This window comes from Molothrus ater, chromosome Z, assembly GCF_012460135.2.
Source record: "Molothrus ater isolate BHLD 08-10-18 breed brown headed cowbird chromosome Z, BPBGC_Mater_1.1, whole genome shotgun sequence".
Lineage (NCBI taxonomy): Eukaryota > Metazoa > Chordata > Aves > Passeriformes > Icteridae > Molothrus > Molothrus ater.
Window position 1 is genome coordinate 59,475,151 of NC_050511.2, and position 27,974 is coordinate 59,503,124.

At 36.4% G+C, this 27,974-nt stretch overlaps 1 protein-coding gene across 1 annotated transcript in view; it reads left to right on the forward strand.

The window, feature by feature from the left end:
* Positions 1-27,974, forward strand: part of ADGRV1 (adhesion G protein-coupled receptor V1) — a 287,213-nt gene that overhangs the window by 86,628 nt on the left and 172,611 nt on the right. The window contains exons 46-72 of the mRNA XM_036402940.2: positions 377-639; positions 2,104-2,279; positions 3,739-3,863; positions 4,713-4,879; positions 4,968-5,111; positions 5,998-6,105; positions 6,611-6,863; positions 7,548-7,667; positions 7,846-8,068; positions 8,543-8,747; positions 9,678-9,824; positions 12,104-12,359; positions 15,302-15,510; positions 16,069-16,239; positions 16,622-16,804; positions 17,525-17,704; positions 18,342-18,506; positions 19,808-19,925; positions 20,208-20,331; positions 22,188-22,326; positions 22,467-22,652; positions 22,917-23,149; positions 23,653-23,801; positions 23,904-24,102; positions 24,666-24,882; positions 26,024-26,263; positions 27,445-27,594. Coding sequence (XP_036258833.1) covers positions 377-639; positions 2,104-2,279; positions 3,739-3,863; positions 4,713-4,879; positions 4,968-5,111; positions 5,998-6,105; positions 6,611-6,863; positions 7,548-7,667; positions 7,846-8,068; positions 8,543-8,747; positions 9,678-9,824; positions 12,104-12,359; positions 15,302-15,510; positions 16,069-16,239; positions 16,622-16,804; positions 17,525-17,704; positions 18,342-18,506; positions 19,808-19,925; positions 20,208-20,331; positions 22,188-22,326; positions 22,467-22,652; positions 22,917-23,149; positions 23,653-23,801; positions 23,904-24,102; positions 24,666-24,882; positions 26,024-26,263; positions 27,445-27,594 — 4,850 coding nt within the window. The remainder of the gene's footprint in view (positions 1-376; positions 640-2,103; positions 2,280-3,738; positions 3,864-4,712; positions 4,880-4,967; positions 5,112-5,997; positions 6,106-6,610; positions 6,864-7,547; positions 7,668-7,845; positions 8,069-8,542; positions 8,748-9,677; positions 9,825-12,103; positions 12,360-15,301; positions 15,511-16,068; positions 16,240-16,621; positions 16,805-17,524; positions 17,705-18,341; positions 18,507-19,807; positions 19,926-20,207; positions 20,332-22,187; positions 22,327-22,466; positions 22,653-22,916; positions 23,150-23,652; positions 23,802-23,903; positions 24,103-24,665; positions 24,883-26,023; positions 26,264-27,444; positions 27,595-27,974) is intronic.

A 27,974-nucleotide genomic window follows, 5' to 3' on the forward strand; every position in this document is an offset into this window, starting at 1 on the left:
TTTCATTCTTCTGAATAATCATGTTTTAGAAAGATTTAGGAGTACCAGTGTACTCCTATGGTAAATTATTAATCTCATTTGGAAATTCTTAAACATCACTGTGAAAATTGTAAAACTAACAAAATAATATGTAAAATAAGGAATCAGAAAATGCAAAAGCTGGATGTTTTAATAAGAGAGCCTAGATTCTTCCTTTCTAGAAGTCTTCTTAGATAAAGCAAAATACTTACATATTCTGCTAAGTAGTATCAGGGACATAAAAGCAATATAATTATATTAAAGAAAGAGTGGATTTGTGTATATATTTATTTATTTGTGTACAATTATATTTTATTATTTTAATTAAAACATATTTCTATTATTTATTTTTCAACAGCCACAATCACTATATTTGCCAATGATGATGGACATGGAATTTTGTCATTCAATAACAGTGATCACTTCTTCCTAAGAGAGCAAACAGCTCTCCATCTGATGGAAAGTGTTGCAGTATTAAATATTATTAGAGAACCTCCTCAGGGAATATTTGGAACAGTGTCTGTTCAGTATCTTGTAAGTGAAATTAATTCTTCAGAGCCATCAGTGGATTTGGCCCCTTCTCAAGGATACATTGTGCTGGAAGAGGGAGTCAGATTTAAGGTAATATGGTAGTTATAACACAAAAAGTGAAGAAGGCTTTTTAAAAAATTATTTGAAACATTTCAGCAATGTTTGTGGTTTTTCATGTATTAATTTTCTTCTTATGTTTTCCTTAATTCTCTGAATAAACTGAGCTAGTGGGAGTGCAGAAAAATTAAATATGCTTTTCTCTAGATATTTCTCTCTCTGGAATAGTTCAGATAAACTGAAAACAATATAATGGGTATACAGTATGATGTGTGTATAGGACCATTTATTTATATGTGTTTAGCATGTAACTGAAAGATAAACTTTGACATGCAGTCATAATTTTGTACTGTAAATAATCACAGTGAAATTAAAAATACTATTCCTTTATGTGGCCTGAACTGAAAAGAGTATGCTGCAGCAGAGGCAAAAGCTTTCAGAGTTTTAGAAATTTAAAATTACTTATTTTTCTGGCAGTATTAATCCCACTTCTTCTGAACTGTCCCCACAAGAATTTCAGCTAGAAAATGAGCTATCTTCAGTGTGTCAATAACAGGTTAGTACATTATAGTTAGGGGAGTAGGATCTGAAACAAATCTTTCTGAAAACACTGGTTTTCAGTTTCTGAACCTAAAATGCATTTGACAACTCAGTGATGGCCAGTTTAGCAGATCTGGGAGAAATAGGGGGGTAAAAGATTTCTCAATAGAGTCTTTAAATATGGTTTATTGAAGAAGTAAATAGAGATCTAAAATGTTGTAAGCTCTATTTTAATTCCAGACCTGTTATTACTAAATAATTTTTTTAAGGCAAAGCTACGTGTACTACTGTAACTTTCACCTCTTTGGGTAATTTGGAAGATGACAGTGAAAACATCTATTTCTTTCTAGAGAGTTCTCTGCTGATTTGAGACCCCCTTGAGACAATCCTATTCTTATCCACCATGGTGCAGTAGAGGGAACAAAACACCAAGAAGAGAGTATTTCAAATATTTCTCTGTTGCCTTTTTTTCCTTCTTTATCCCCAGGTAGTTACCAGAAATGTAACTACCCTGTTGCCCATGAGATAGTTCAGTTGACAACTAAAGTAAAGTAAACCTACCTTGATTGAGCTGTGATCAGGTAGCTGTACGGGGACTATGTTATCAAGGAATGTGTAGAATAAGTACAAAACAAAAGTAAGAAAAAAGGATCAAAACCTGTTACACTTCAGAGAATCTTATTATAAGAGTAAAGAAGCGAAGGGGAAAAATAAAAAGAACGTGGATATGCTCATGCTAGTGTTGCACTAATGGAGGTCAGCAGAGGGATTACTTTTGAACCCCAGCCTGAACTATCCAGGCCTTATTCCTGCCTTCTCCAGTTCACGAACTGCTGTTGTACTGCCCTGCGCTCCAGAGCTGTACAGAGAAAGAACAAAAACAGCAGCATGGCTTGAATAACATTGTCATTATTAGCTGTCAAGTCTCAGCAGCTTTCTATGCTTGTTTCTTGTCAGACACTGCATATTTCTGCAATCCTGGATGAAGAACCAGAATTGGATGAGCACTTTATTGTCACCTTGTTCAATCCAACTGGAGGAGCCAGACTAGGCACCAGAGTGCAAACTATGATTACAATATTACAGAACCAGGCTCCACTGGGGCTTTTCAGCATCTACCCAGTTACAAATAGGTACTGAACCCTGATTCAATTAAAAGGAAGTTTTATATTCATAGAGATAGTTTGCCTTTAATAAAAAAATTAGGAATCCAGTTTTAAACTTTCTGATTTTAAAAATGACACTATTTGTCAAATATCATTACTGCTATACAGAAGAGCAGAAAAGCACTTAAAATGGACTATTCAACATTAGAAATGTTGATTTTTCTGTGCATTTTTCCTTGAAAGAGTACCTCATTATTCCCCAAATATTTTACTAGCAGTAATCAATATTAGAAATTCCAAACCATAAACCAGTGTCCCAGGAATCAGAAATTTTCTAATTTACCTATTTATTTAAGGCTGTGTAAGATACACTCTCACTCAGGGCTGTTTTTTCAGAACCAAATGAGCCAATCTTTCTTGGACAAGCTCAAGAAGTGGCCCTTGGGAATCTCATGAGGTTTAACAAGATCAAGTGCAAAGTGCTGCACCTGGGTCAGAGCAACCCCCAGTATGGGCTGGGGGATGAACAGATCGAGAGCTGCCCTGCTCCGAAGGACATGGTGAGGGGCTGGACATGAGCCAGCCATGGGCACTTGCAGCCCAGAAAGCCAAATGTGTCCTGGGCTGCATCCAAATCCCTGTGGGCAGTTTTGGAGGGAGGAGATTCTGCCCTTCTGCCCCACTCTGGTGAGACCCCACCTGCAGAGCTGCCTCCACCTCTGGGCTCCTCAGCACAGGAAGGACATGGAGCTGTTGGAGCAAGACCAGAGGAGGCCACTCAGTTCATCAGAGGGATGGAGCACCTCTGCTCTGAGGAATGCTGAGAGAATTGGGATTGTTCAGCCACGAGAAGAGGCAGCTTTGTGCTGACCCAATTGCAGCCTTCTAGTGCCTAAAGGAAGCCTATCTGAAAGCTGGAGAGGGACTTTTGGCAAGGGCATGTAGTGACAAGAGGGAATGGCTTAAAACTGAGAGACAGTAGGTTTAGATTAAGTATCAGGAAGAAATTCTTTACTGTGAGGGTGGTGAGGCACTGGCAAGAGAAGCTGTGGATGCCATATCCCTGCAGGTGTTCAAGGTCAGGTTCAATGGAGCTCTGAGCAATCTGGTCTAGGGGAGGATGTCCCTGCTTATGGCAGGAGGGCTGGAACAAGATGATCTTTAAGGTTCTTTTCAACCCAAACCATTCTATGATTATATTAGTCAATGATACGGAATGATGTTTTCAGAAATCATTCAGCTTCACCCATACAGTTGTGTGTTAGATTTCAGGCTGGTTTAAGATTTTTTTGAATTTCCCATGAGTTTGTCAAAGTCTTGTGTGAAGAAACATTGGACAACCTTAATTAGTATTAGTCCACCACAGAGCAAACCCAGTATTTTCTTTTTATTGCATATTCTGTGTTGAAAATGTACAGTAAGAATCCTATTTTTGTACTATAAAAATAATGCATCTTAAAATTTATTTCACAATTCTCAAATTTAGGACAAGTATCTTCACAGTTGAAGAAGCGAACACTACAGTTTATTTGAAAGTTTCACGGAGTAATGGGCTCAACGTATCTGTGAGTGTTGAGTGGGAGACATTGTCGGATACTGCATTTGGCATCAGTACGTTCACTTTATCAAGAGCATCTGTTGCTGTTTTCAGAGTAAAGATATCTACAGAGTAACCAAACATACAGGAGATATAACTTTGGAATGAAAATTCACTTATAATATTCCTATGATATCAAAATTCATTAGATAAAAGATCTTGGCTGCTTAAGAGTCAGTTTGTCATCAGCCATTGCTGCCATAGTTTCAACAATCTGTGTTGCTCTTCCTGTTGCTTATATATTTTCACAGGACCTTTGATTTATACATCTATTCTTTACTACTTGTAATTCTGGATTTTTCTAAATAATATAAAATACACTATTTTCTGTAAGTGTTGAATGACTAGGCCATTTAAGAATCTTATTGCCATGACTACTACTTGTGATGAGAGAGAAAATGAGGATAAACATATTTTTAGTTTCTTTGTCACTTTTTTATTTCTTCTTATCTAGTTAATTTTCTCACTACCTAAATTCCAAACTGAGTCACTCTGAATCACACTCAATTTGCCTATGCATCCTCCATATGTAATAGTAATATATGAGAAATTAATTCATTATTTAACTCAGTACAACCTCAGTGCTATATCATGTCCATGCATTTACATGCACTTATACCAACTATTTAGAAACAATATAGATTAGGCATCTAGAGCATGTTGCTAAAAATGTCAAGATTGTGTGTTTGACCATTGTATGAGCCACTCACTTAAGAGCTGGACTTGATAGTCCTTGTTGGTCCATTTAAACTCAGAATCTTCTGTGATTTCTGATACTAGATTTGGTTTTCACAAATAAATAATGAAAATGGTGTTGTAAAAGACCGAAAAGATAAATACTTTTTTCTTATACTATATTGTAGGGGGTAGTATCAGTGTTCTGTCTGTCGTGCAAAGCTTTGTGGAAGAGTCAGCAACTAGCTGGTGTTTCTTTGAATTGGAAAAAAACCTGTATGGTGTGCTGTTGCGTTCACCTCCATCTGTGTTTTCTACTCTCTACCAGTGGAAAGGAGTTTTTGTTGCCATCGAGGTAAATGCTTGCTTACAGACACCACCATTGACCATGCCGCTTAATAAAACCTTGACATTTCAGTTCTGCATTTTTGTTCTTCTCTCAGAATTTCAGTATATGGAATCCTAAAAGCTGTGTGTCTTTCCAAATCCATGCCTCTCCCTACCTTGTGATTACTCATGGAGGAAGCAGTCAGAGAGCTTCCAACAGCAGTGTATATGTATTCACGCCTGGACACAAACTATTGAAGGTAAATCTGTGTTATTTACAAATTCATTAAATAATGGGGTTAGAAAGGACTTTGTGAAGCCCTTCTGTTCCACCATGTTTTGGGAAAAAGAACTCTGTTCTCAGATAGTTTGGCAACTGAACAATCTGCATGAGTCAGTGATGTAAGTTATTGTCTTGGTTTAGGCCAGGGCAGGGTTAATTTTGCAGTAGCCAGGAGGGGGTATGGCTGGAGCCCAGAGGTTATTCTATACCACCTCATGTCATTTTCTGTTGACAGGGGAAAGGGGCCCTCCTGGGGGTTGGGGTATTTGGGTGCAGTTCACATATTGATGGGTTTTGCATAGTGAGCATTTTCACATGTGAATTTTGCCTCTCTTGTACCCTCTGCTATTATTATTGTTGTTTTTACTGTTAATTTTCTTATCACGTTGCTGTTTGCAGTAAATTGTCCTTATCTCAACCCATGATCTTCACCTTTTGTGCTTCCAATTCTCCTCTCCATCCCACTGCAGGGGGGAAAGGAAGAGGCAGCAGGGTTTGGAGTGTTTCAGTGGGAATACTAAACTGAGAAATACCATTCCTAAACCATGACAGTTATTACAGCTTGTTGTCTAATGTTTTTTATAGTCATACTTTGAGGGAGAGATAAAATGACCTTGGAGGTGAACAAAGAAATTGTGGAGTAATGAAGTCATAGAGCATTTTCTGAAAAATGTATGATAACCAATATTAATTTTGTAAAATGATCCTATATATATTTTTAAAACTATAAAATTACATCTATGAAAATTTTAATATATTATTTTATACATGTTTTGTATGTTTACAGTTTTTAAATCTGTGTGTGCATATGTATGAACTTGAACTGACTTCAAAATACCATTTTTGCCATATTTTCCTTGTAGCTACAGACCCTCTCTATTTTGGATACCACACTTGTCAAACATTTTGCTGTGGATGAAGAAGACTATTTGGTTTTTGTGAGTGATACCACCAGTTTCAGTTCCATCCAGGTTAGAGCACACTTGTCTTCATGGCTTTGATGCAGGTAGTTTGATTACTTTTCAGTTTGAAATATGAAGGAAATATAGATAAAACAGTAAGTATGTATTCCTGAAAAATTAGTTACATTTCTATTACAGATTTATAAGACATGAAATTCTAGACTTGTTTAAAGGTAACAACACTCCTTAAATTAACATGTAATTTAGACTTGTTTTGATGATATTGCTACTGTCATTTCTGTTTTGAAGTCTATTACATTAAATACCTATAGGGATAGAAATAGCATCTGACCATAAACCTGTTCATCTGTAGAACAGATGCACAGGCACTTTCAGTAAGGTAGTTACTTAGAGTTGCTTATCAGTGTGCTTCCACCATAAATGTAGGATCCACTATAGAAATGAGGAAATCAGTTAATTATAAGTCTATCCAATTTCTCATCAAAACACTTAATTTCTTTTTTCTTAGTGCTTTTTATAAATAGATAATAAAATACATATTCTATTTTTGCAGGTTTTCCAGTGGAATAAAGATATATTTGTGCTGCATCATCAACTACCACTTTACAAAGCTCTGAGCATTGCCTTGTTTCCCCGAGGAGGCATTATGTACTTACTAGTTTCTTTGTCAAATACCAGCCAGAATGTACTCTTGTACCAATGGCTGAATAATGAGTTTAGGAATTTTCATCAGTTACCAGCAAAAGAAATAAAACACATGGAGGCCTGGACTTCTGGATCTGATATATATTTAATTGTTGCAAAAGGTATTTATCAGAAAACAAACACTGAGTTTGCTAAGTATGTGCTGGCTTGTTTGATAGCAAAGGTATTTGGAATAAAAGGGGTTTAGATAGAGATTAAAATATTACTGCTGGATGACAATTTGCTGAAAAGGATCTTACCAAAGTAATCTGTGATTTGTACCTCAGAAAACGAAAGCATTGTGTATGTTCTCAAATATTTATTAAACTAATGAAATATTTTCCCAATAACAATAGGGAATAATAACTCTACTCATCTAGCTGCTCATTGCACCCTTTCTAAGCTTTCCTGAGTTTTGTTATATGCAAAGAGCATTGTTCAGCAAAGTACATTTTTATTACAAGTATGACACTTTAGACATTGTTTGATGTCTGCATCACTGTGACTCTTTGAAAGTGTGTGTTGCAGTCCATAGGTTTCTTTGCTGTTGACTGTTGTCTGCTGGGTTTTTTATTGTTCTTTTATGTGAATGTGTGCAGAAAAACCCTTAAATTATGTCATGGAATAAATCATCTAATGGGAAATCATGCTCTGGAGTTATGCAAGTAAAAAGAAAGATACAATCACTGGTCTCACTTTGTAATTAAAGTTGCCAACCTCTGTCTTTGAATGGCCACCAGTGTGTGATTAGAGGCAGCAATATAATGTATGTATAATGTATGTTTTGTAATTTTTCCCCTTTGTAGAAACTGGAAATTCTGAAATTTTCATCTGGGAGACAGGGCAGTCTACCTTCAGACACTTTCAGTCTCTTCCAGTCTCTGCTGTAAGAAACATCCATGTTTTCATACCTCCTTCAGGTTTAGGTGAGATTTTGTTTATAGTACTGGAATTGAAGAAATATATGCATTCAATTTTCATATTATTTATCAGATTTTAAGAGATACTTTTAACAATTGAGCTGCCAAGGGCATTTCTGATATTACAAGAAATTTTAAATATATCACTGAATATGTCTTTTTTTCTCTTCCTTGCTCAATGTAGTTCACATCCTCCTCTCTGGTAAGGACACAACAGCACTGTACTCCTGGAACTCGGAAGGGAACCAGTTCTCTCTGATGCTGGAAGCCCCATATGCAGATCATATCATTTTCACTACTACAAAGTCTCTGAACTCCAGCAAGAGTTTGATTGCTCTTTCCGTTGAATCCAGCTCCCAGATTTATGAGCTGACAACTATCTCCAACCAGTCAGATTTTATACCTAGGTAGGTTTTTTGATTTATATCCCAGCTCTTGCATTCCTTTTTCTGTGGTGGTCTTTTTGTTACAGTGAAGATCATAATAGGCTCCTCTGTGTGATGTGTTTATTAACACTAAAGAGAATTTTTCACAGGTAGATTTAAGTTAACCTGAAGTCAAACTTCTCTCAATTTGCTTTAAAATATGTAATAAAAGGACTTGTAGTTAAACTGGATATTGAAGCTTTTATTCAGGATAAATTAAATTACATTACATTAATAAGAAATATCAGTTACTCAGTTACTATATGTTCTATTGTAATTAAGAATAAAAACAAGCCCAACACTAATCCCACAATCTTTAAACCTCATTGACTTACTCAGGAATATAAACAACAATTTCAGCATCAAAAATGCTCTTTAAATTTTCAGTAGTGCTTTCAAAGTTTGTTAATCATATCCTCAGTTTATAATTACTTGATGTGTTTGTTTGTATGCTAGTTCAGGTGAATTGATATTTGAGCCTGGGGACATGGAAGCTGTGATAGCAGTCAATATCCTGGATGACATCATCCCAGAGGAGGAAGAATGTTTTCAAGTGCGCCTGAAAAACCCTAAAGGAGGTGCAGAGATTGGTGTCCACAGTTTTGTTAACATAATTATTCCTCCCAATGACAATGCCTATGGAGTCATTGCATTTGCCCAGGTAAAACTTTTAAGGTAAATCATTAAAATATGTATATATAATTTCTGAATAACAGAACACAAACATACTTAAATTGCACGTGACAGGATTCTTCTTCTAAAATCTGGTAGCAACCTGAGGCAGAAGGGTTTTGACTTCCATTTAGCATTGTTACTTGGTTATATAGATGACAGGTAATAGAAACTCAGTTCCAGTCTGTCCCTCTTGTGGGCTTTTTATAATCCCCTTACATTTAGAATAACCCATTATTTTATCAGTTTTACTTTGCAGCAACCTAAAAAATTAGTTATCAGATGGCATATATATATCATCGTAGTCTCTATTGATTGGTTAATCAAGGGAATTAAGTAAAGATTCTTTTCCTCTAAAATAGTTATGCCACAGGATGAGTCCATCTGCCTGAACAAAATAAAAACTTTGGAGAAAATATCAGACTAAAGGTATTATTTGGAGTTGTTGATTCTTAAGTTATCAAATATTGTAGAAGTTATGTAAACAGATATATGTACTAAATGCATAATGAAGATATACAACACAGAAGAATCATCTCTGTAATGAAACATTGTGTGAGGAGGGTGAATATTTGTAAAGTAACAACAGTAAAAATATGTCTGTCTTGAAAGTCTACATGTTTATCTGCTTCACATGATTTGTATGTAAAATACTGTACCAAAAAAAAACGTGACAAAAACCATTGAATTTTTGCCTCGGGATGAAGAGGTCTGACATTACAAATTCTTGTGTTTATGAAGTTTGGACCTGTTGAGTATTAAGTTATGAAAGTTTAATCAATAGACTTGCATTTAGCTGCTTAATAGTAGAATAATTTATTGAAGCCCAATGTCTCTGTCCTTTGAATATACTGTTCTCTAAAGAAACTTCTCTTTTTAAGAAAATAATGCTATGATTCTGCTGCTGTATGTTTTCCAGAGTTCTTTATTTAAGCAAATTGAAGAAATGGAACAGGACAGCTTGATCACCCTGAATATTGAACGTTTAATAGGAACATATGGACGAGTTACAGTAGAGTGGATCACTAATGGGAGCATAAGTGATGTATTTCCAGCTTCAGGAATGGTATTTAATAATATCACTATTATTGGGGAGGCACTGACTGTATTGTCTCAGACAATAGAAAAAGATGTATTGAGTGAGAAGGACAGTACACGTTAGATTGCCCCACTTTTCTGTTAATCCCTGCTTCCTGGTCCTTTCCTGTGATTCAAATGTTTTTTGCTTCTGGCTGGCACATAATACCTGTAAGCGGTGATACTGTAAGCGGCATCACCCTTACACTTCTAGAACCTGATATTGCAAAGCTGTCCAGGCACAGGAGATGTGTATCTGTAGTATCCTATTCACATCTTCCTTTTTCCCTGCTGTGAGATTCAGTTACTATGTAAAACTGTTTGCATAGGTGGGAATCTGGAATGTTTGCTCTTCGTCCTGACCTTTTCAATACAATGGAGAACTTAAGTGGCCCAGCAGAATATGACAAGTCCCAGTTTTCTATGTTTTTGAGACTTTTAGATTCCCAGCCATGTTAAAATCCAGTTTTTCCTGTGGCCAAAGCTCTTTATATGCCCTAGGACTGGCAGGAGTCAGTTTCTGTAAATCGAAGTCCTCCACCTTCTGGCTGTCTGTAGTAGACACAAAGCCTGAAAAATAATGAAGAGAAAAATAAATGAACTGGACATCAAGGGTCCCAAAACAATCATTCTAAAATTGTTAGAGTACCTCCTTGTGCATTCCAGCTACATACCATATGAGTACACTACATAGCTTTCCATGCAGGAAGAGTCAGAAAGGATGATATTAAGTGGAAATTTCTGTTTGTCCTACATATTATGTGTAGACTAGACTAGATGTGTTTCTACACACATCTTCTTTGTTGAGAAAGACCTAATCAAGTGGCAGGCCCTTTGAATTTAAAAATAAGAATATGGATAGACAAAGCATGTATCAATCATTTTATCTGGAGAAGAAGAAAAATATAAGTTGAGTAGCCATTTTTTTCACATAGCAATGATTTTAAGAGATATATGTTCATTATTTTGATATGGATATATGTGGTGTGTTGACCTTAGCTGTCTAAAAACCCCCAACTATTTCTCTCTTACTCCCCATCTCAGCAGGATGAGGAGAAAGAGAAAAATATTGAGATAAAGGCTGTTTAATAAGAAAAGAAAAAGCCATTGTCTACCTGGACTTCTTCAAGGTTTTTGATACATCTTGCTGTGGACTTCTTCTAAATAAAGTAATGTGTTACTGCTGCCCCCAGGGAGTGGTGGTAAATAGCTCCTTTTCAAACTAGCAACTTGTCACAAGTGTGGTCCCTCAGGGATCAATATTGGGCCCAACAGTGTTTAATATCTTCATAAGTGATGTAGGTGATGAGATCAGGTGTACTCTGATGAAGTTTGACGATGTGAGAAAGTGGACACTTTGGAGAGCCATCTAGCAGGAAGACCTGGGCAGACTGGAAGATTCAGCAGGAACAAATGTTGCACTATGGAAAACATAATTCAGGAGTCCAGCACCCACTGGCATCTATCCTGACTGGGGATTAGCTCCAGGAAAAGGGACCTGGGGATTCTCCTGGTCAATAAACTCAATATAAACATTATAAACATGAATATGAACATTAATGCAATCCACCAGAATGTTTCTGGGTTGCATGAACAAGACCACTCCCAGCAGAGATAAAGCAGTCATTAGCCCACTCTACTGAGCACTTTTTGGGCTACAGCTGTTCAGTTTTGGTCCCCATTATGGAAAATAGATATGGGCAGGCTGGTAGGGGTCCAGAGCTGACCACAAACGTGGTTAGAGGACAGGGAAGCCTGTCATATGAGGAAAGGATGAGAGAGCTGTTCAATTTAGAGAGAAGGTTTTAGGGAGACCTTATGTTCAGACCATGTGTCAGTACTTAAAAAGTGGTGACAAAGTAGAATACTTTCTACAAGGCGTCATGTTGAAAAGACAAGGGGTAATGGATGCAAGTTACTCCTGCGGACATTCTCACTGGACGTAAGAGGAAAATTTTTCACCATAAGAACAATCATCCATTGGAATAACCTTCCCAGGAAAGTTGTGGACTCCCCAAAACAGACACTTTTAAGATTGAGCTGGAGAGGATGCTGGACCATCTTGGTTAGACTGTGGTACTGCCAAGAAAGATTGGGCCAGATAATCCTTGTGGTCCCTTCCAACCTTGTATTCTATGATTTTATAAGATATGTATGTGTGTATGTAGATGCATTTTATAACTGATACAGTTTACAGAATAAAACTCTAGGTTTACTAACACTGACAAGAAATTTGACTTTTTTCCTGCTTTCCCTCTAAAACTTTAGGTTACATTTTCAGAAGGTCAGGCCCTGTCCACAATCACCCTGACAATTCTTGCAGACAGTGTTGCAGAACTTTCAGAGGTAGTGGAAATCATACTCACGCGTGTTACCACTGTGGATGTTCAAGATAGGACAAAAGGAGCTGTCATTGATCCCGAAAGGGCAAGAGCTGTACTTAGCATTTTACCCAGTGACTCTCCACATGGTGTGATTGAATGGCACATGGAGTCTCTCTTTGTTAAAATCACAGAGCCAGAAGGTAAGTCTGTTTCTTGATTCTTAGGAAAAAATGTATGTTTTTTTCAAAGTCAGCATTGTTAACGCTATAACACTGGTTACATAAATGTGTATATATATACATACATATATACATATATGTATATATATATAATCAGTTTTTTATTACAGTTTTTATATATCAGCAATATTTTATTATTTATAGCATAAATATCCCTTAAAATATGTAATTATGCTGTATTTCACATTGCATACATCATATTCTTCAGCCATTCTTGAGAGGTAAGTTGCAAATCACAAATGCATAAAATGCTTCTCTTTATATAAAAAGCAGAAGTTGCCCATTTAGTGAGATTGCTATATTTAAAATAATTTGCATAGAAAGACTTTCCTCTTGAAGTGGCTCAAAAAGGGAAGTCTTTTGCTCAGAGGCCTAGGGGAAGGAAGGAAGCAGAGCAGGAGTCAATTGTACTTCATGAAAAAGGTGGTGTTTTTCTGCTTGCAGTTACATGTTTGATTTGGTTTTCCTTCCAGGCACAAGTTGAAAAAGCTCTCCCAGGAACTTGATCAGAGCAGAACTGACATGATGGGCAGGCTTCTTCCCTCTCTCCTGGTTCAGGGAGCTAGCTGGCATTTTTTGGGGCTCTTCCCGCAGTTACCTGATAGGCTATTCATACTTTAACAATCCAGTTAGAATTTTCTAACAATTTAATATTCTGTCCATATTAAAAAATTAGATATACAAAAAATACTTTTTTCATCAGAGTATATTATCACAGTTAAAATATTCTAACATGTTTTATTTTCAGGTGAATTGGTGTTACCCCTTTATTAGCACCTAGAAGTAATGTATAGGATTCTGTTAATTTCTTACACATTATAAACATTTATACTTTGAAGTTAGGATTCAAGGAAGGTTCCTAGCTTCCACTGGTTGCACAGTTGTTTTTTTTTTTTTCCAATCTTTAACTGTTGTACTTTTAATGAATTATTCACAAATTCTGTCTGTGAAATAATACCCAGTTACAATAACTTGTTTGAAGTGCAAGCCTATTTACATTTTATCTATTTCTGCAGTCATAAATGCACCACTTTTCGCCAGATTATGTGTTTCATTATTGATTGGATAAAATAAATCTGCTCTCCCAAAAGGATGCTGATTCTGACTGATACAAGTCTATTTAACTTCTTCGATATTTGAGTTAAGGAAATGTGATGTTTAGGGTAGTCATTTACAGAATGACTACCCTAAATACCACTTTCTGTGTTAGAATCAATAGTGATGGCCTAGGCATGAAAGGTCAGGCAAATTACTGAGATAGAAGTTTTGAAGGATAACTGAATAACAGTATAAGTGTTGAAGTAATAATTTGTGTAACACACATATAAAACTGTTGATATTTAATATCTTATTCTTCTTCTAGATCCAGTTTTTCAATGCACAGTATCTTCAAATATAGGTACTGTTTTGTGTGTTCTCATCACTTGTGTGTGCTCATCTGCTTAAGCCCTAGAATTCTCCAAGGACTTTTGTGTCACGGAGCAGAATTGAAGCGCTTCTAACAAGCAGCTCTGGTAGTTAGCTGACCTGAGAATCAAGCAGGCCAAGGGCTGAAATATGGCTTCCATAGGGCTCATCCTAGTCTCAGTTCTCTTCAACATCTTCATGAACAGCTGTAGCATGAAGGGGGTTGGGTCAGAGACAGAGATGACCACACACCTGAAGTCCATGTGGCAACAGAGAGAATTTATTGTTTGAACCCCTCTTTATAAAGGGGCTTTGAAATGCTCATTGGTCTGATAGCACTAGATAGCTCACTGGTCTGGTCTTTTAAAGCTGCTCAGCTCCCAGACAAGTGAGATGTCTGCAGCATAGGATAGAAGGTAATTAATTGAGATTCCTCTCTGTCAACGCAGGGCCCAGTTTATGGAACCGACTGGTTTTCTTATCTATATCCAAATTAATTGCCCAGTACAAGCCAGCTTGTACTGTGATATACTGTGAGAAATGACTTGGATCCAGGACTCTTGGGAATACTAAGTTTGCTGACAACATTAAATTGGGAGGAGCTCCCTTGAGGGCAGAGAGTCCCTGAGGAGAGACCTTAACAAATTAGAAAGACCTTGACAAAGTACAGCACTGAACAATCACCAACTGTGTGAAGTTTAACAAGGGAAAGTAATAGACTCTGTGCCTGGGATGGGGCAACTCTTGATGGATGGACAGTCTGGGGAATGAGATGATAGAAAGCAGCACCATGGAAAGGGACCTGGGGTCCGGGTCCCTGGCAAGTTGGACATGAGCCAGCAGTGCCCTGGCAGCCAGGAGGGCCAAGCATGTCCTGGGGGGCATCAGGCCCAGCATTGCCAATCAGGCAAGGGAGGAGATTGTCCTGCTCCGCTCTGCCCTGCTCTGCCCTGGGGCAGCCTCATCTCGAGTGCTGGGGGCAGTTTATGTCACTTCAGTATAAGAAGGACATTAAGCTTTTGGACAGCTTGCAGAGGAGGGCCATGAGGATGGTGAAGGCCTTGAGGGGAAGTCGTATGAGGAGTGGGTGAGGTTATTTGGTCTTCTCAGCCTGGACAGGAGGAGACTGAGGGGAGACCTCATTGCAGTTACAACTTCCTCATGAGGGGAAGAGGAGGGGCAGACACTGATTGCTGCACTCTCTGGTGCCCTGTGACAGGAACTTAAATAAATTGCATGAAGCTGAGTTCAGGCAGATTTAGGTTGGCTAGCAGGAAAAGGTTTTTTACCCAGAGCATGGCTGAGCACCACCCAGGGTGCTCAGGGAAGTGGTCATCAAGACTGACAGGGTTCAAGAAGAATTTGAAGAATTCTCTCAGGCCCATGATGTGATTCTGGTGTTGGACTCTGATGATCCTGGTGGGTCCCTCCAACTCAGCATATTCTATGATTGTAAAACAATCGTATCTTGAATTTTTTCTATCTCCTTACTATAGGGCAGGAGAATTCAACTACTGTTACTCTACAAATTGTTCGAGAACAAGGATTTGTTGGGGACCTTGCAGTCCAGTTGAGCACTGCGCCAAACTTTGAACTCCCACCCTCCAATCGAGCAACAGAAAATGAGGATTATATACTGGAAAAGAAAACAGTAATTATGGCAGAGAATGCAACAGCAGCTTCTGTCATAGTCACTATTTTGCCTGTGAGTAGACTAACAATTTCTTAAGCTATTAATATCTTTTAAGGAAATGGAAATGGTACTGAATTTATACTAGTAGTATGACTTAACATTATGGAAATGGCTGTGCTGGGACTCTTGCAGCCATCTCTTTCAAAAAACCTTGCATACTCATCACTGGGAATGAGCCAAATTCTTTGTTTGATTATAATCCAAAAATTTGCTTATAATAATGAAAAAGATTATGTATATTCTTTAACTGTATTTAGAATGGAGGTACTGATTTTCGAGTCATGGCTTGGTTTCTGAGATCTAGCTGACTTTCTCATAGGTAGCAGTAACAGATGACAGCCAGCACTGCTTTCCACTGTTCTTGCAGATCTGGAATCTGACTTGTCAGCTTTGATTTCAAAATCTCAGCAGAAGTATCTTTTCATCTTTATGGTATGAAGCCAGAGATTGGTTATATGGTCCCAAATACTGAGAAGTTTTGAACAGGTAGCAACCTACAAGTAGTCAACTGTACTATATTGCAAGGTATCATTAAAAAAAAAAAAAAAGACATTTAAAACTCTTTTTCAGGATAATATTCCAGAATTACAGGAAGGATTTATTATCAATATTACTGATGTGCAGCTAATCACTTTGTCTGAAGGACAGCCAAGTGTGAAGAGGCCTGGATTAGAAATAGCTGAAATAACAATTGAAGAAAATGACGATGCCAGAGGAATATTTAATTTTAATGTTACAAAGGTAAATAAGTCTGAATGAAAAACATGTAAAGTGGCTTTTGAGCAAGACGGTCTGGTTTCTCAGATGATTTATGAAAGTGTTCTGATTAGCTTTATGGTACTAAATTGTTCTGGGTAAAATGGCCAGATACCAGACAAACAATTCTTTCTTAAGAGGTTTGTCACAAATAATACACAAAATTTATTATGGAGCTGGCATTGCTGAAACCAATGTCAAAAAAAGGGATGTCAGGAGGTCATTTAATCCAGATTTTTGCTCATAGCAAGGTCAATTCTAAGGCCAGACCATTTTACAAGTATTTCTTCACTTATTTTTAACTGCCAGTAAACTTAAAAAAAAAAAAAGTTTGTTGAGACACGGCAATTTCTTTTTGAATATACAGGGTATCACTGGAGCTGTTTCTGGTTATGAGGTACCACCACCACAAAATGTACTAAAACTCCCAGTTGTTCGACAGGCTGGGAGGTTTGGGTCAGCAACTCTGTACTGGGAAGCCATTCTTTCAACTGCCAGCTTTGAAGACTTCACACCATCATGTGGAAACCTTACATTTGCAGATGGACAGGTATTCACTTGCTGAAAGTTTACCTGACTTTGGGTTACCAGCTTAAGATTTTTTCTATGTTTTATCTCTATCAGAATTTTCACTGTAAACATATTATTTATGGCCTTATGTATGTGAATGATGGTCCCAGCTTCAGTTTTTAACATGGAAAACCAGAATATTCAAAACCATTGACCATATAGGCTTGTGTGTCTTTGGTACTTTGGCAAGTGAGGACATAACTTCTAATAATAAACCCTGTTACAATGAAAATTTGTAGCGAAATCCACCTTCGCTATAAATTCTCAGAATAAACCTATATGTTTTCTTATCTGTGTTCCACACAAAGTGTTAAATTTCATGCTGCACCTTAGAATACTTATTGTACACGAGGGATTTTGATTTTAAGTGAATATAAGTGGTCCTTGGCAAAGGGAAGGATATACATAGTGTGCAGAATTTTGACAGAATATTGACAATATTGTCAACATGCACTTTCTACTGAGTACCAAAGCAGAACATTCTGCTGGTTTTAACAAAAAAGATTTACATTGATGGACTGACAAACAACTACTGAAATTATATCTTCTTATTATAAATATACAAGCATAAGAAGAAAAATTAACAGGTCAGCATTGTCTATTACTAGATACAATTTGCCTATTTTAATTTTTTGTCAAACAATTGGTAGAATATTATAAATGAAGCTTTCTCGCTTTTTTTTTTTTAACATTTCTACAGGCTACAGGAGAAATAGAAATTACAATCATAGATGACAATGAAGTTGAATTCCTTGAGATATTCAAAATTGCCCTGGTGAGGGTAACAGGTGGTGCAAGACTTGGGAATGACACCCTGGTAACTGTTGCTATTCCACCAAATGATTCTCCTGTTGGGGTATTCAGGTTTGAAGAAAAGAATGTGAGTTTGATTTAGGCTGCACTCCTTTCTGCTAGACTTGGAGTGGGTTCGTGTCACTAGCATATAGCTGATTTTTGTAAGCCTTCACTGCAGTGGAAGATGTAATTTCATTGAAATGATATTAGTGCTTGTCTTCATCGAGCTGTGTAGGATGGTAGTAACAGTGAAAGTGCTGCTGCATAAATGTAGATTTCTCCATGACTGAATCAATTTAATTCACTATAATAACAATTCAGGACATCCTAGGAAGGATTTTTGATGGTCTGTATAATAATCTGCATTACTGAAAGTAAAATTTGGAAAGAAATTACAAAGCATATCTCATCTTAGTTCTTGCAGTGCTTCTGCTCTCCCTTTTGCTGGTACTGAGCCTGCTGGTGACATTGTCTGTAATTGTTTTGGATCACAGTGCATACAAAAATCACTTGAATGACTAGTCCTTGCTACCAGAATTCAACACTCTCCTTACACCTTTTATGTCCCTATCCACTTTCACTCCTATTATTTAGAATTGTCATTGATAATGTTCTCCACTGTTCATCTTAAACATGTATCCATGTAATTTGACATAATCAATGCAGCTTTTGACTTTTTTCAATACAGTCTTTCCCATATTCTCCTTCTCTTTCTCCATCAGGTAACTGTGAAGGAACCTGAGACACCTGATGACTCTGCTGCAATTGTTTTGCTCAATGTAAGTCGAAGTCAGGGAGGAAGAGGAGCAGTTACAGTGTTATGGATTCTCGAGGAAGCAGCCAGATATGATCTGACCCCTCTAAATGGTACCCTTCATTTCAATGAGGTACTGCAATAACTTATTTATCTATAACTTATATAAATAATAACTTATTTATATTAACTTATACACCTTCTACTGGTATATATTTGTATGGTTGTTGTTACTTGTTGATAGAAGTACAGGGTTACTAAGTATTATACACTAGAAAAATGTCAGTTTGAACTGGTGGGGTTAGAAATATTCAGGCTTCTTTCAAGATGCAATGGAAAGCTGACATGCTCTTTTAATGCAGAATAATGTAATCATCAGGAAGGTAGATCTTCAAATCTCCACTGTTTTTACTATTAAGAAAGAGAAGTTGAAACTACCAAATGAATATAATGATTACAGAAACACTTATTCCAGTAAAGTATCAAGCATTTTTAAAAGAAAATTTGTATTGAAAGAGTGAGAAAGAAAAATGACTGCTCAAAATCTGCAGATTAAAAAAAACCCAAAAGCACCTTCATAACTTTCAAACTAGACAATGTTATTTAATTTGTATTTCATCGCAGGTTGCAGCTCTGAACTCAGAGTTAAATATTGGATACTATGTCAATATTTAAATATAAATATTACAGTCTACTCAAAATATTTAATGAAGAAAAGTATTTTAGCAGAGCATAATGTATTTTCTCTCAGTATAAGGGTTTTCTTCATTAAATCAATAGGTATGCTGGTTGTTTTACTTTGAGTCAGATGAAAAATAGATTTTTTTTTCTGGTAAAACCATTAGCATTTGGCAAAGTTTTGCTGCCATTTCTCTACTGGTAGGCTTTCACATTTTGTCTTGAACATTTATACATGCTTGAGTATAAGCATAAACTGTATGCATGATATACTAAATTTATATATTTTTGCCACTTCCCACTGACAAAAATGTGGATTAGGCAGAAATTTGACTAATATATCTAATCTTAATAATATGACTAATATATTTAATTTTACTAATATATCTAATCTTAATAAAATAATCCTTAGAATATGTGTTTACTATTGAATAGGTAGTTTCTCTATAGAAAGTTTCCTCTAAGTTAAAAAACACCTATGTGATTACAATTTCAAAGGAATTTCAATCTTTATTTAGTTGAAAATAGTGAGGGTATTTTTAGAGTGACCCGCAATGTTTGAGAGACAATTTTTACTGGCTATCAATCTGTGAGAAGAAATTTCAGCCAGATCAGATAAGCTCATGTTTTAAAGTACTAAAGAATATGTCAAGCATTCTTAACACTTGATATGTTAAGAAAATTTGTTTTAACGCTGTATTTTGTTTAATTTCATTTAATATATATCCATGTCTTTCTGGTCTTTACATGATGCAGACTGAGTCCCAGAAACTGATTATTTTACATGCAATACAAGACGGTCTGCTGGAGGGGAATGAAACATTTACCATTCAACTAGTCTCTACTGGTGATGCAGAGATATCTCCTGTAAATGGTAAAGAGTTAATTCAGTATCTTCTGGTTTTAGATATTCTATATGAGAACTATTCTAAGTCTGTTCATATTATTTTAGTCTGCAGTGCTTAAGTATTTTGTGGGCCTCTAGTTGGTTGCAATTCTGAATGTCAGTCTTTTTCCCTAATTTCCTTACCTAAAGAAGTCAGAGAGTTCCACAGCTCCTCTATGAAGCTAATGTTTAACTATTCATGCCACAAAATTTACCAAAGGTAAATTTCTTAGTTTTCACTTACCATGAGACTAATTTTTCTCTTCATAGGTGTTGCAACCATCACTATTATGGGAGATGAAGGAGCTTCTGGGGTGATTGGGATAGCCCATTCATCCCAGTATGTTTTGATTGGAGAACCTTCAGGAGGTTATAATGGAACTGCTCTTATTAGGTGGGTACATATCTCATTTTTTCAAAGAAAGAGCAACAGCCCAGATTCAAAAGCTATGAGACCCAGCATTTGGCAATTTATTGAGTATTGCATTTTATCATAACTTCTATAATCAGTACTATTTTAAAAAGTAGGTGATTGGTTTTAAAGAAGGGTAGAATATACCATGTGTGTATCCTTTCAGTATTAATGGAGAGGTCCAAATATTCCTCTCTGTCTTCAAGTTATTTACAACATCACCAAAGGATGCACCAAAGGAAAGAGGATCTTAATCAAAAGAAAGGGGTTAGAAACTGTGACATTTAAAGGTGCTTTGTGCTTTCTAGAATTTGATTCAGGATTTTTGCCTGAACAGTATTTCAGCAAATTGTTATATTCTAGCATAAACAGTGTGGGAATGGGGGTTTTGGTGGAAACAATATGCAATTGTTTTATTCAATCAACTGAAAACAGAACAAAAAGTTTTAGATTCTTAGAAGAATCTTCTAAGAGCATTGGAATAAAAGATTATGACACTTCCAACAAATATAAAGCAGCAGAACACCTTCTGGTACTGGTCCAAGAAGTCCAAAAGAGAAAAAAATGCTTTGTGCAAGAAGTAGTTTAAGATTGTGTTATGTGCAGAATGTGCAAACAAATCTTTACTGTGACTTATCCAAGCATTATGTTATTATAGGGTTTTAGACAAGCAGCAGACAGAACATATCACAGAAATTCTCAAAGAAGTATTCTAGTATCCTATATCTGCCTTATAGATCAAATTGCCCCTGGCATTACCCTGACATCCAATTGCCCTTCTCTGGAAAGAGAAGCAGAACAGAATCTCTGGAAAAGCACAACAGAATGAAGAGAAATCAGTTTTCAGGCCCTATCTTTGGGCTACATATGGAAAGAAACTTGAAAGACCTCTTGGTAAAAATACAGCTGGAGATGCCTCCTGTCATGGTTTGACACTGGCACAATGCCAGTGCCCCCATGAGAATACCCTCTCCCTGGTTTCTGCTGTGAGATGTGACCAGGAATAAGCAAAGCAGGCTCCCACTTAGGAAAAAAAAAATATTAACTAAACTACAAGGGAAAGGAAAAAAATAAGAAACACACAAGGAAAATGAAAACTTCACAAATATATCTCCTCCTCCTCCCCACCAAATTCCCAATACAATACATCCCCCAAATCATCAACTCTCAGTCCAGCACCACTCTTCAGAATACTCAGTCCTCAGTTCATCAAGAGGAGGAGTCCTTCTTGTGCCAATGGTGACCTGTTCTTTCATGTGCAGCGCTCTCACCACTGAACTGCTGCTCACCACTGGCTGCCCGATGCCTCTCAATGCTCCTCCACCCTTCCATCCTGCAGGGGCCTTCCCCTCCCTTCTGTCCAGGGCCCGTCCTACCTCATCCGGCCACATGGCTTCCCCTGCCCTGCCCAGCCCGCAGCCGGGCAGGGGAGCTCTGAACCTTTCCCTGACCGGAACCCAAGAGAGCCTCCCCGGGGAGAGCCCTGCTCTTAACCCCGTGTTCTCAGAGGCAGATCCAATATCCCAATGGCCACATTAGGTGCCAATATTAAAATCTGAGCATCCATTGGCCTAACCACAGCATCCCGGAAAACATACTTCCTGTTAAACCACCACACCTCCAAACGCAGAGAAATAAAAGAGAACTTTAGATATGTTCTGAAAATGCCTGAAAAGGGAATTCTTATGTTCTTAATAGCGATTAAGTACATTAAAACTGAAGCTTTTATAGTGCTGATAACATTTCTTCCATGCACAACAGTATGATATACTATCTTTGTATTGGATATTAAATAATAAAGGTAAAAATAAAATCTGTGTTTGTGTCCTTACCTGCAGCCTGGTACGTGGCCCGGGGATTTTTGGAGAGATCATAATATATTGGAATATAACACCTCCTCATCACACAGAATTTATTGAGGTATCGGGGACCTTGACCATGCGCGACAGGCAGTCTGCAGCAGTTGTTCTAATACAGGTATATGAGAAATCTGATCCCAGTAGCTATTCCAAGTACATTCTTTTATTTTCTTAGGATCTTGACTAAAAATTATTTATATCTCTCTCTCTCTGGAAATGGTTTAAATCCTTCCAGCTATTGTTGGTTCTTTCCTGTAGGCTGTAGATGACAACTGTCCTGAGGAGAAGCATTACTACCAGTTTCGACTAACCAGAATCAGTGGTGGAGGACTCATAAATGAATCTAGCAGCCAAGCAAATATTACCATGGCTGCCAGTGATTATCCATATGGAGAGTTTACATTCTCCCATGAACTACTGCAAACAACAGAAGATGAAAAATGGGTATTAGATTAAAATTCTTTCTTATATAAAATTACTGATAAATATCAACATTGTTGCTAGAATTATGTTCAACTTTAGAAAGAAAAGAAATCAGTCTCTAAAGTGACTGTGACTATCTGTTAAATTGCATGTACTCTGTACTTGATAAATCATATTGTTGTTACTGGACAGAACCATTGAAAATATGACTTTAGAACATCTTGTAAATGCATCTGTAACAGAAAACAAAGCCATTTTAAAAAGAAAATATTCTCTTTCCCTCAGGTTAACATCACTATTGTGCGTTCCAAGGGATCCTATGGCAGAGTGCATCTTTGCTTTCAGATAATTAGTGGGACTGCAGAGGAAGGAATGGATTTTAGTCCCACAATAAGGGAAATGGTGTTTGAACCAGAGGAGGAAAGTAAAATTATTTGGATTGAAATTCATGATGATGACTTTCCTGAAGGTCCTGAAAACTTTTCATTGGTGATTACTGAAGTGGAACTCCAAGGAAGGTAAAGTTAAAATTTCCAGTTCATTTGTTACAAGCAGAAAAACAAACTAGAACAACAAACTATATTTGGATTCTGATCTAACTGAATAAAATCACTGCTAGACATTTTTTCTGCTTTACTGTAAAATTTTGTAATACAGCTAAAATTGTAATCATAATAGAAAATGGATGTATGGTAAATCCATTTATTTTAACATTAGTGTAAAAGTATTGCTGATTAAGATTTAATAAAACTTAAAATCCATACATTAGATACAAATTGCCAAGTTGCAAGAAATTTCATTAAAAAGATGAAATGAGAAAGAACAAATGAAATATATAGATTTCTAGTAATAATTCTTGCAAACATAATAATATGAAGAAATGTGAAAAAAAAATCTTCAGTAGTAACTGTCAGAAAATAAAATTATTTGCAGTAATTAAAAAATCGTCACACACATATCTTTATACTTTCACAAGAAGTTTAAAATGTATTTTTATGGGGTTTTTTTATGTTCTTGCAAGTGGATTTGATTTTACTGTAAGAGAGAATGGTCTACAGGTGGATCAACCTCCAATAATAGGAAATATCTCCACAGTATGGGTCACTATTGCAAAAAATGACAATGCTGAAGGTATCATAGAATTTGATCCACAGCATGTCCTTCTACAGGGTAAGTTTATCACAAGTTCTCACTATATTTTGGAAGATAAGACTTTGGCATGAATTTTGAAATTATATAAATTATATAAATTTTTCTCAATTATTTTTATAGTGGAAGAGGATGCTGGAATAATCATGATTCCTGTTTTGCGAAAGCGTGGAACTTATGGCAATGTCACAGCTGATTTTCTTTCTCGAAGTATTTCTGCACTTCATGGTGTAGACTATGTAATTCATAATAATACTGTAATTTTTTATCATGAACAGAACCAGTCTTTTATTTACATCTCTATTATAAATGATGAAGAAAGGTAATTATATTTTCAGATATTTATTCACCAATTTACTTTTGATTAAGTCTTTTTTAGCATGCATTAAAAAATCTACCCATATGTGTTATAGAGCTTGAATTAGAAAACACATTTCTGCAGGCTAAAAAATCACCTAAGGGAGAAAATAATCTAAAGGGGAAAAAGAAGATGTTATATTACAGTGACATAGTTCCTGTTAAATAGTATACAATCATGCATGCAATCAAATATGATTTTTAATTACATTATAAGAAATGTTGGCGTCAACAGTACTGCTCTGAAGAATAAAATATTTTTCCATATTTTTGTTTAACTTAATGCTAGTAGAAAATAGAATAATGATAGAATTTCAGAACTGTGATATCTGGAATATTTTTATTTCGATATCACCATTCTATGCAACTAGAATGAATCTTCTACACTGCACCCATGGAGATGATTTCTTTATTCCTTTAAACACATTCAGTTGGTTGCATGATTGAATTACTAAGTACTGTTTTGATTTTTTTTTCTTTTCTCTCAGATATCTCAGAATGTCTTTTCTAATTTTTTTTTCTGTGCAGTGAATTTGCAGAGCAATTTGAAATTCAACTGACAGGAGCTACTGGTGGAGCTGTCCTGGGGCTCCACCTGGTGACCCAGGTCACCATTGGGAAAAGTGACTTTCCCCAGGGCATGGTCCGATTTCTCAACCAAAGCCAAATTGTTCTTCCCAACCCTGACGCAATCACAACGGTGTCCCTGGTGGTGGAAAGGACTGGGCAGTTGGTGGAGGCGCAAGTGGGTCTTGCCTGTAAAAGACTAATAGTTTTCCAGTGACTATGTCAAAAAGCTCCTTCATTGTGCTTTGAGAGCTTTCTTAGTAACTTATTTCTAATAGTATAATTACAGCTTTTTATTAAGCATGAATTGCATATAGCTGCAGTATAACAGAAAGTGTTGTTACCCTTTTAAAATCCTCTTTCTTCTCCTGCTTCCCTTCTTTTATTATGGTATAATGTATATTGTTTTGAACTAGCTCCTAATCCCACAAAAATTATAGTTAACTTCATGTACTATTACTAGTTTAATTTAATTCAGGAAATTGCTTACTATGAGTTTTGTAGAGTATTTTTTTACTCTATACAGGCCACTTATAAAGTGAAGATATAAATATAAAGCAGGGTGGGCCTTTCACAGTCTTGTCAAATAATTGGAAAATTTGCATTATAAACCATGAACTCTTCTTCTCCATATATAATAATTGCCTCAATCTTTGACTTTTTCTAGAAGTCATTGGAGAAAAGCAAAAAACACTTAAATTAACAAAATAATAATTGTAAAGTCCTGAATATAACCTCCTTAAAGGCAATCTAATTTGTGGAATTGCTGGAAATGCTGTGGCTTTTGATCAGGCTGAAGAAATATGAATGATTCATAATTTTCTTCATAATCTGAAGAAATTTTCTTTATAATCTGACTTTTATGATAGAAAATATTTGTAATTTTTAGACTTGACATCACACTTCAAAGGGAAATGGTTTTGATCATGAGTACTGATGTGGGCAGTTCTGCAAAAAAAGTCATGAAAGAGAAATAGACACTGGCCTTTGTGATTCTTGCTATATGCTAAAGAAATCTTAGTTTTTTTTCTATTACAAACATCTAGAATTTAATAAACTGACATTGTGACTAACACTTTAAAATTCCCATTTGTGAATTGACATGTTTACTTTTTCAAAGGCTTCATAAAGTAAATCAAAGGCTTCAAAGGCTTTATAAAATATTTTGTCCCATAGAATTAATTATGACTATTTTGTATCCTGTATTAATAGCAAAGACTTAAACATAGCTAAGTACTTTTGGTACTCTGTCACTTCTCCCCTTGGGATGCTGTTATAATATACCACCCCTGTAAATCTGAAACTGATCTCTTCCACAGATTAACTGGGACATTTTGGGACCCAATTCAGAAGAGATTTTGTCTCCTCTGAATAATGACATTGGTGACCCTGTGAATGGAACATTCTATTTTGAAGAAGGAGAAGGAGGTCTGAAAACAATTAATCTGCAAATCTATCCTCATGAAGAAGTTGAAGTTCAGAAAACCTTCATTATTCGACTGAGCCTTATGAAAGGTGAAACAGAAATAGATTCTAAGGCAAACAGCATTACATTAATAGTAAGTTATTATAACTTCTCTTTCTTCAGAGATTTCTATTGATATTGGTATTTATAAATGCAAAGCTTTTAAAAATTAATCCCAATGATTACTTAGTCATTTGGCTTTTTGACCTTTGTAATATTTTGATATATTATGTTCAATTCTGAAAGAAAAAAGGGCAGAGAATCTATCAGTAAAAATTGGAATAAAAGTGGTGAGCTGGCCCTCCTATTTGCAGTTTTCTATAGTTCTCTTTGGAGAGAGCATGGATTGAGCCCACATTTCTATGTGTCAATGTGTTTATCATCTGTTGTGATTTAAACCCAGCTGGAAATTAAACCCCACTCAACTGCTTCCCTTCCCCTACCCTCTCTTTTGAGAGGGTGACAAAAAGCAGCTTCTGAGTCAAGATAAGAGAAATTTACTTGAAAACACCAAAGAGATGATGGACAAACTCTCCAGGCTAGACCACTTGGCCTGCACCAACCATCATGTGTGTGTGGTAGGTAATAGCGATCTGGACATGCCCACACAGCACCAGGCTCTGACCCCTCAGAAGTTACAAATAGGACATTGTCACTCTTGACATCTCTTCAGAGGAAGGGAGAAAGTCTGGCTTCTCATAGTACTAGAGAAATGCAGATATTTTTGAGAGTTATCACAGACAAATCAGTGCTCTAGAGATACTGCAACTAAGGAAATATTTATAAAGCTGCTGTAAGAAGCCCTCAAAATAATCTCCCCTGGAAAAGGTATTTTTTTTTTATTATCTGGTCTGAAAGACATTGATGGAATTAGCTCTTCCACAGTCCCCTTCAGGAAGTCATGTTGCCCCAAATTCTTTTTGCAGCTAATGGTTCATGGAGATGGATGTGGATGAGCTCTCTCTCCCATAGTTCTGAGTTTGCAAACTCTTAGTATTAGAAGAGTTTCTGTATACTAATTCATGGTTGCCTGAGCATTTTCTGCTTTAGAATCAAAATACTCAGATGTAGCATTTGAAATAAAACTTTGTTCTTTTCCTTCTTGGACAGGAGAACTGAAAACTGAAAAGAGACATTCAAAATTTTCTCTGCTGTTTTTGGAACTAACAGATATGTGCCCTGTAGCATCTAGCAGTTAAAATATCAGTAGGTTCAACGAGAATACAACTCACACTACATTTCTAGGTTTTTAAATGTTTGTTTACCTTTTTACAGGTAGAGAAGTTTGGTGATCCAAATGGAATTGTACAGTTTGCTCCTGAATCATTAACAGAGAGTAATTTTGCAGAACCCTCAGGAGACGAAGGGCCACAAAATATTACACTGTTTGTCAAACGAATTCAAGGCATTCTGGGGAACATAACGGTATTCTTACCCTTTTCCTAATAAACAATGTAATCTGAAATCATCCTTGAAGTTGATGTATGGAAAAATATCTCATTCTGTGCCTTTCAATTGCTTGTTTCTCAAAATTTTTTTTTTTAATGTTGTCTTTTAGACTGAATTTAGGAAGGGCTTAGCCCTGGTACTTGTGGTTTGGAGAGTAAAATTCAGTCTTCCCTGGTCAGGGGAAATAAAAGAAAAACAATACTGCTGTACTGCTCTTGCTTTCTTTCTCTCCCAGTTTGCTTTTGATGGAAGAATAAGAGACAGTACTTTCATAGTGAGTTGTCTTTGATATCATCGCATTTTACTTTTTTAGACAGAATCAGACTTCCTCAGAGTTTTCTGAACCACCAATGACA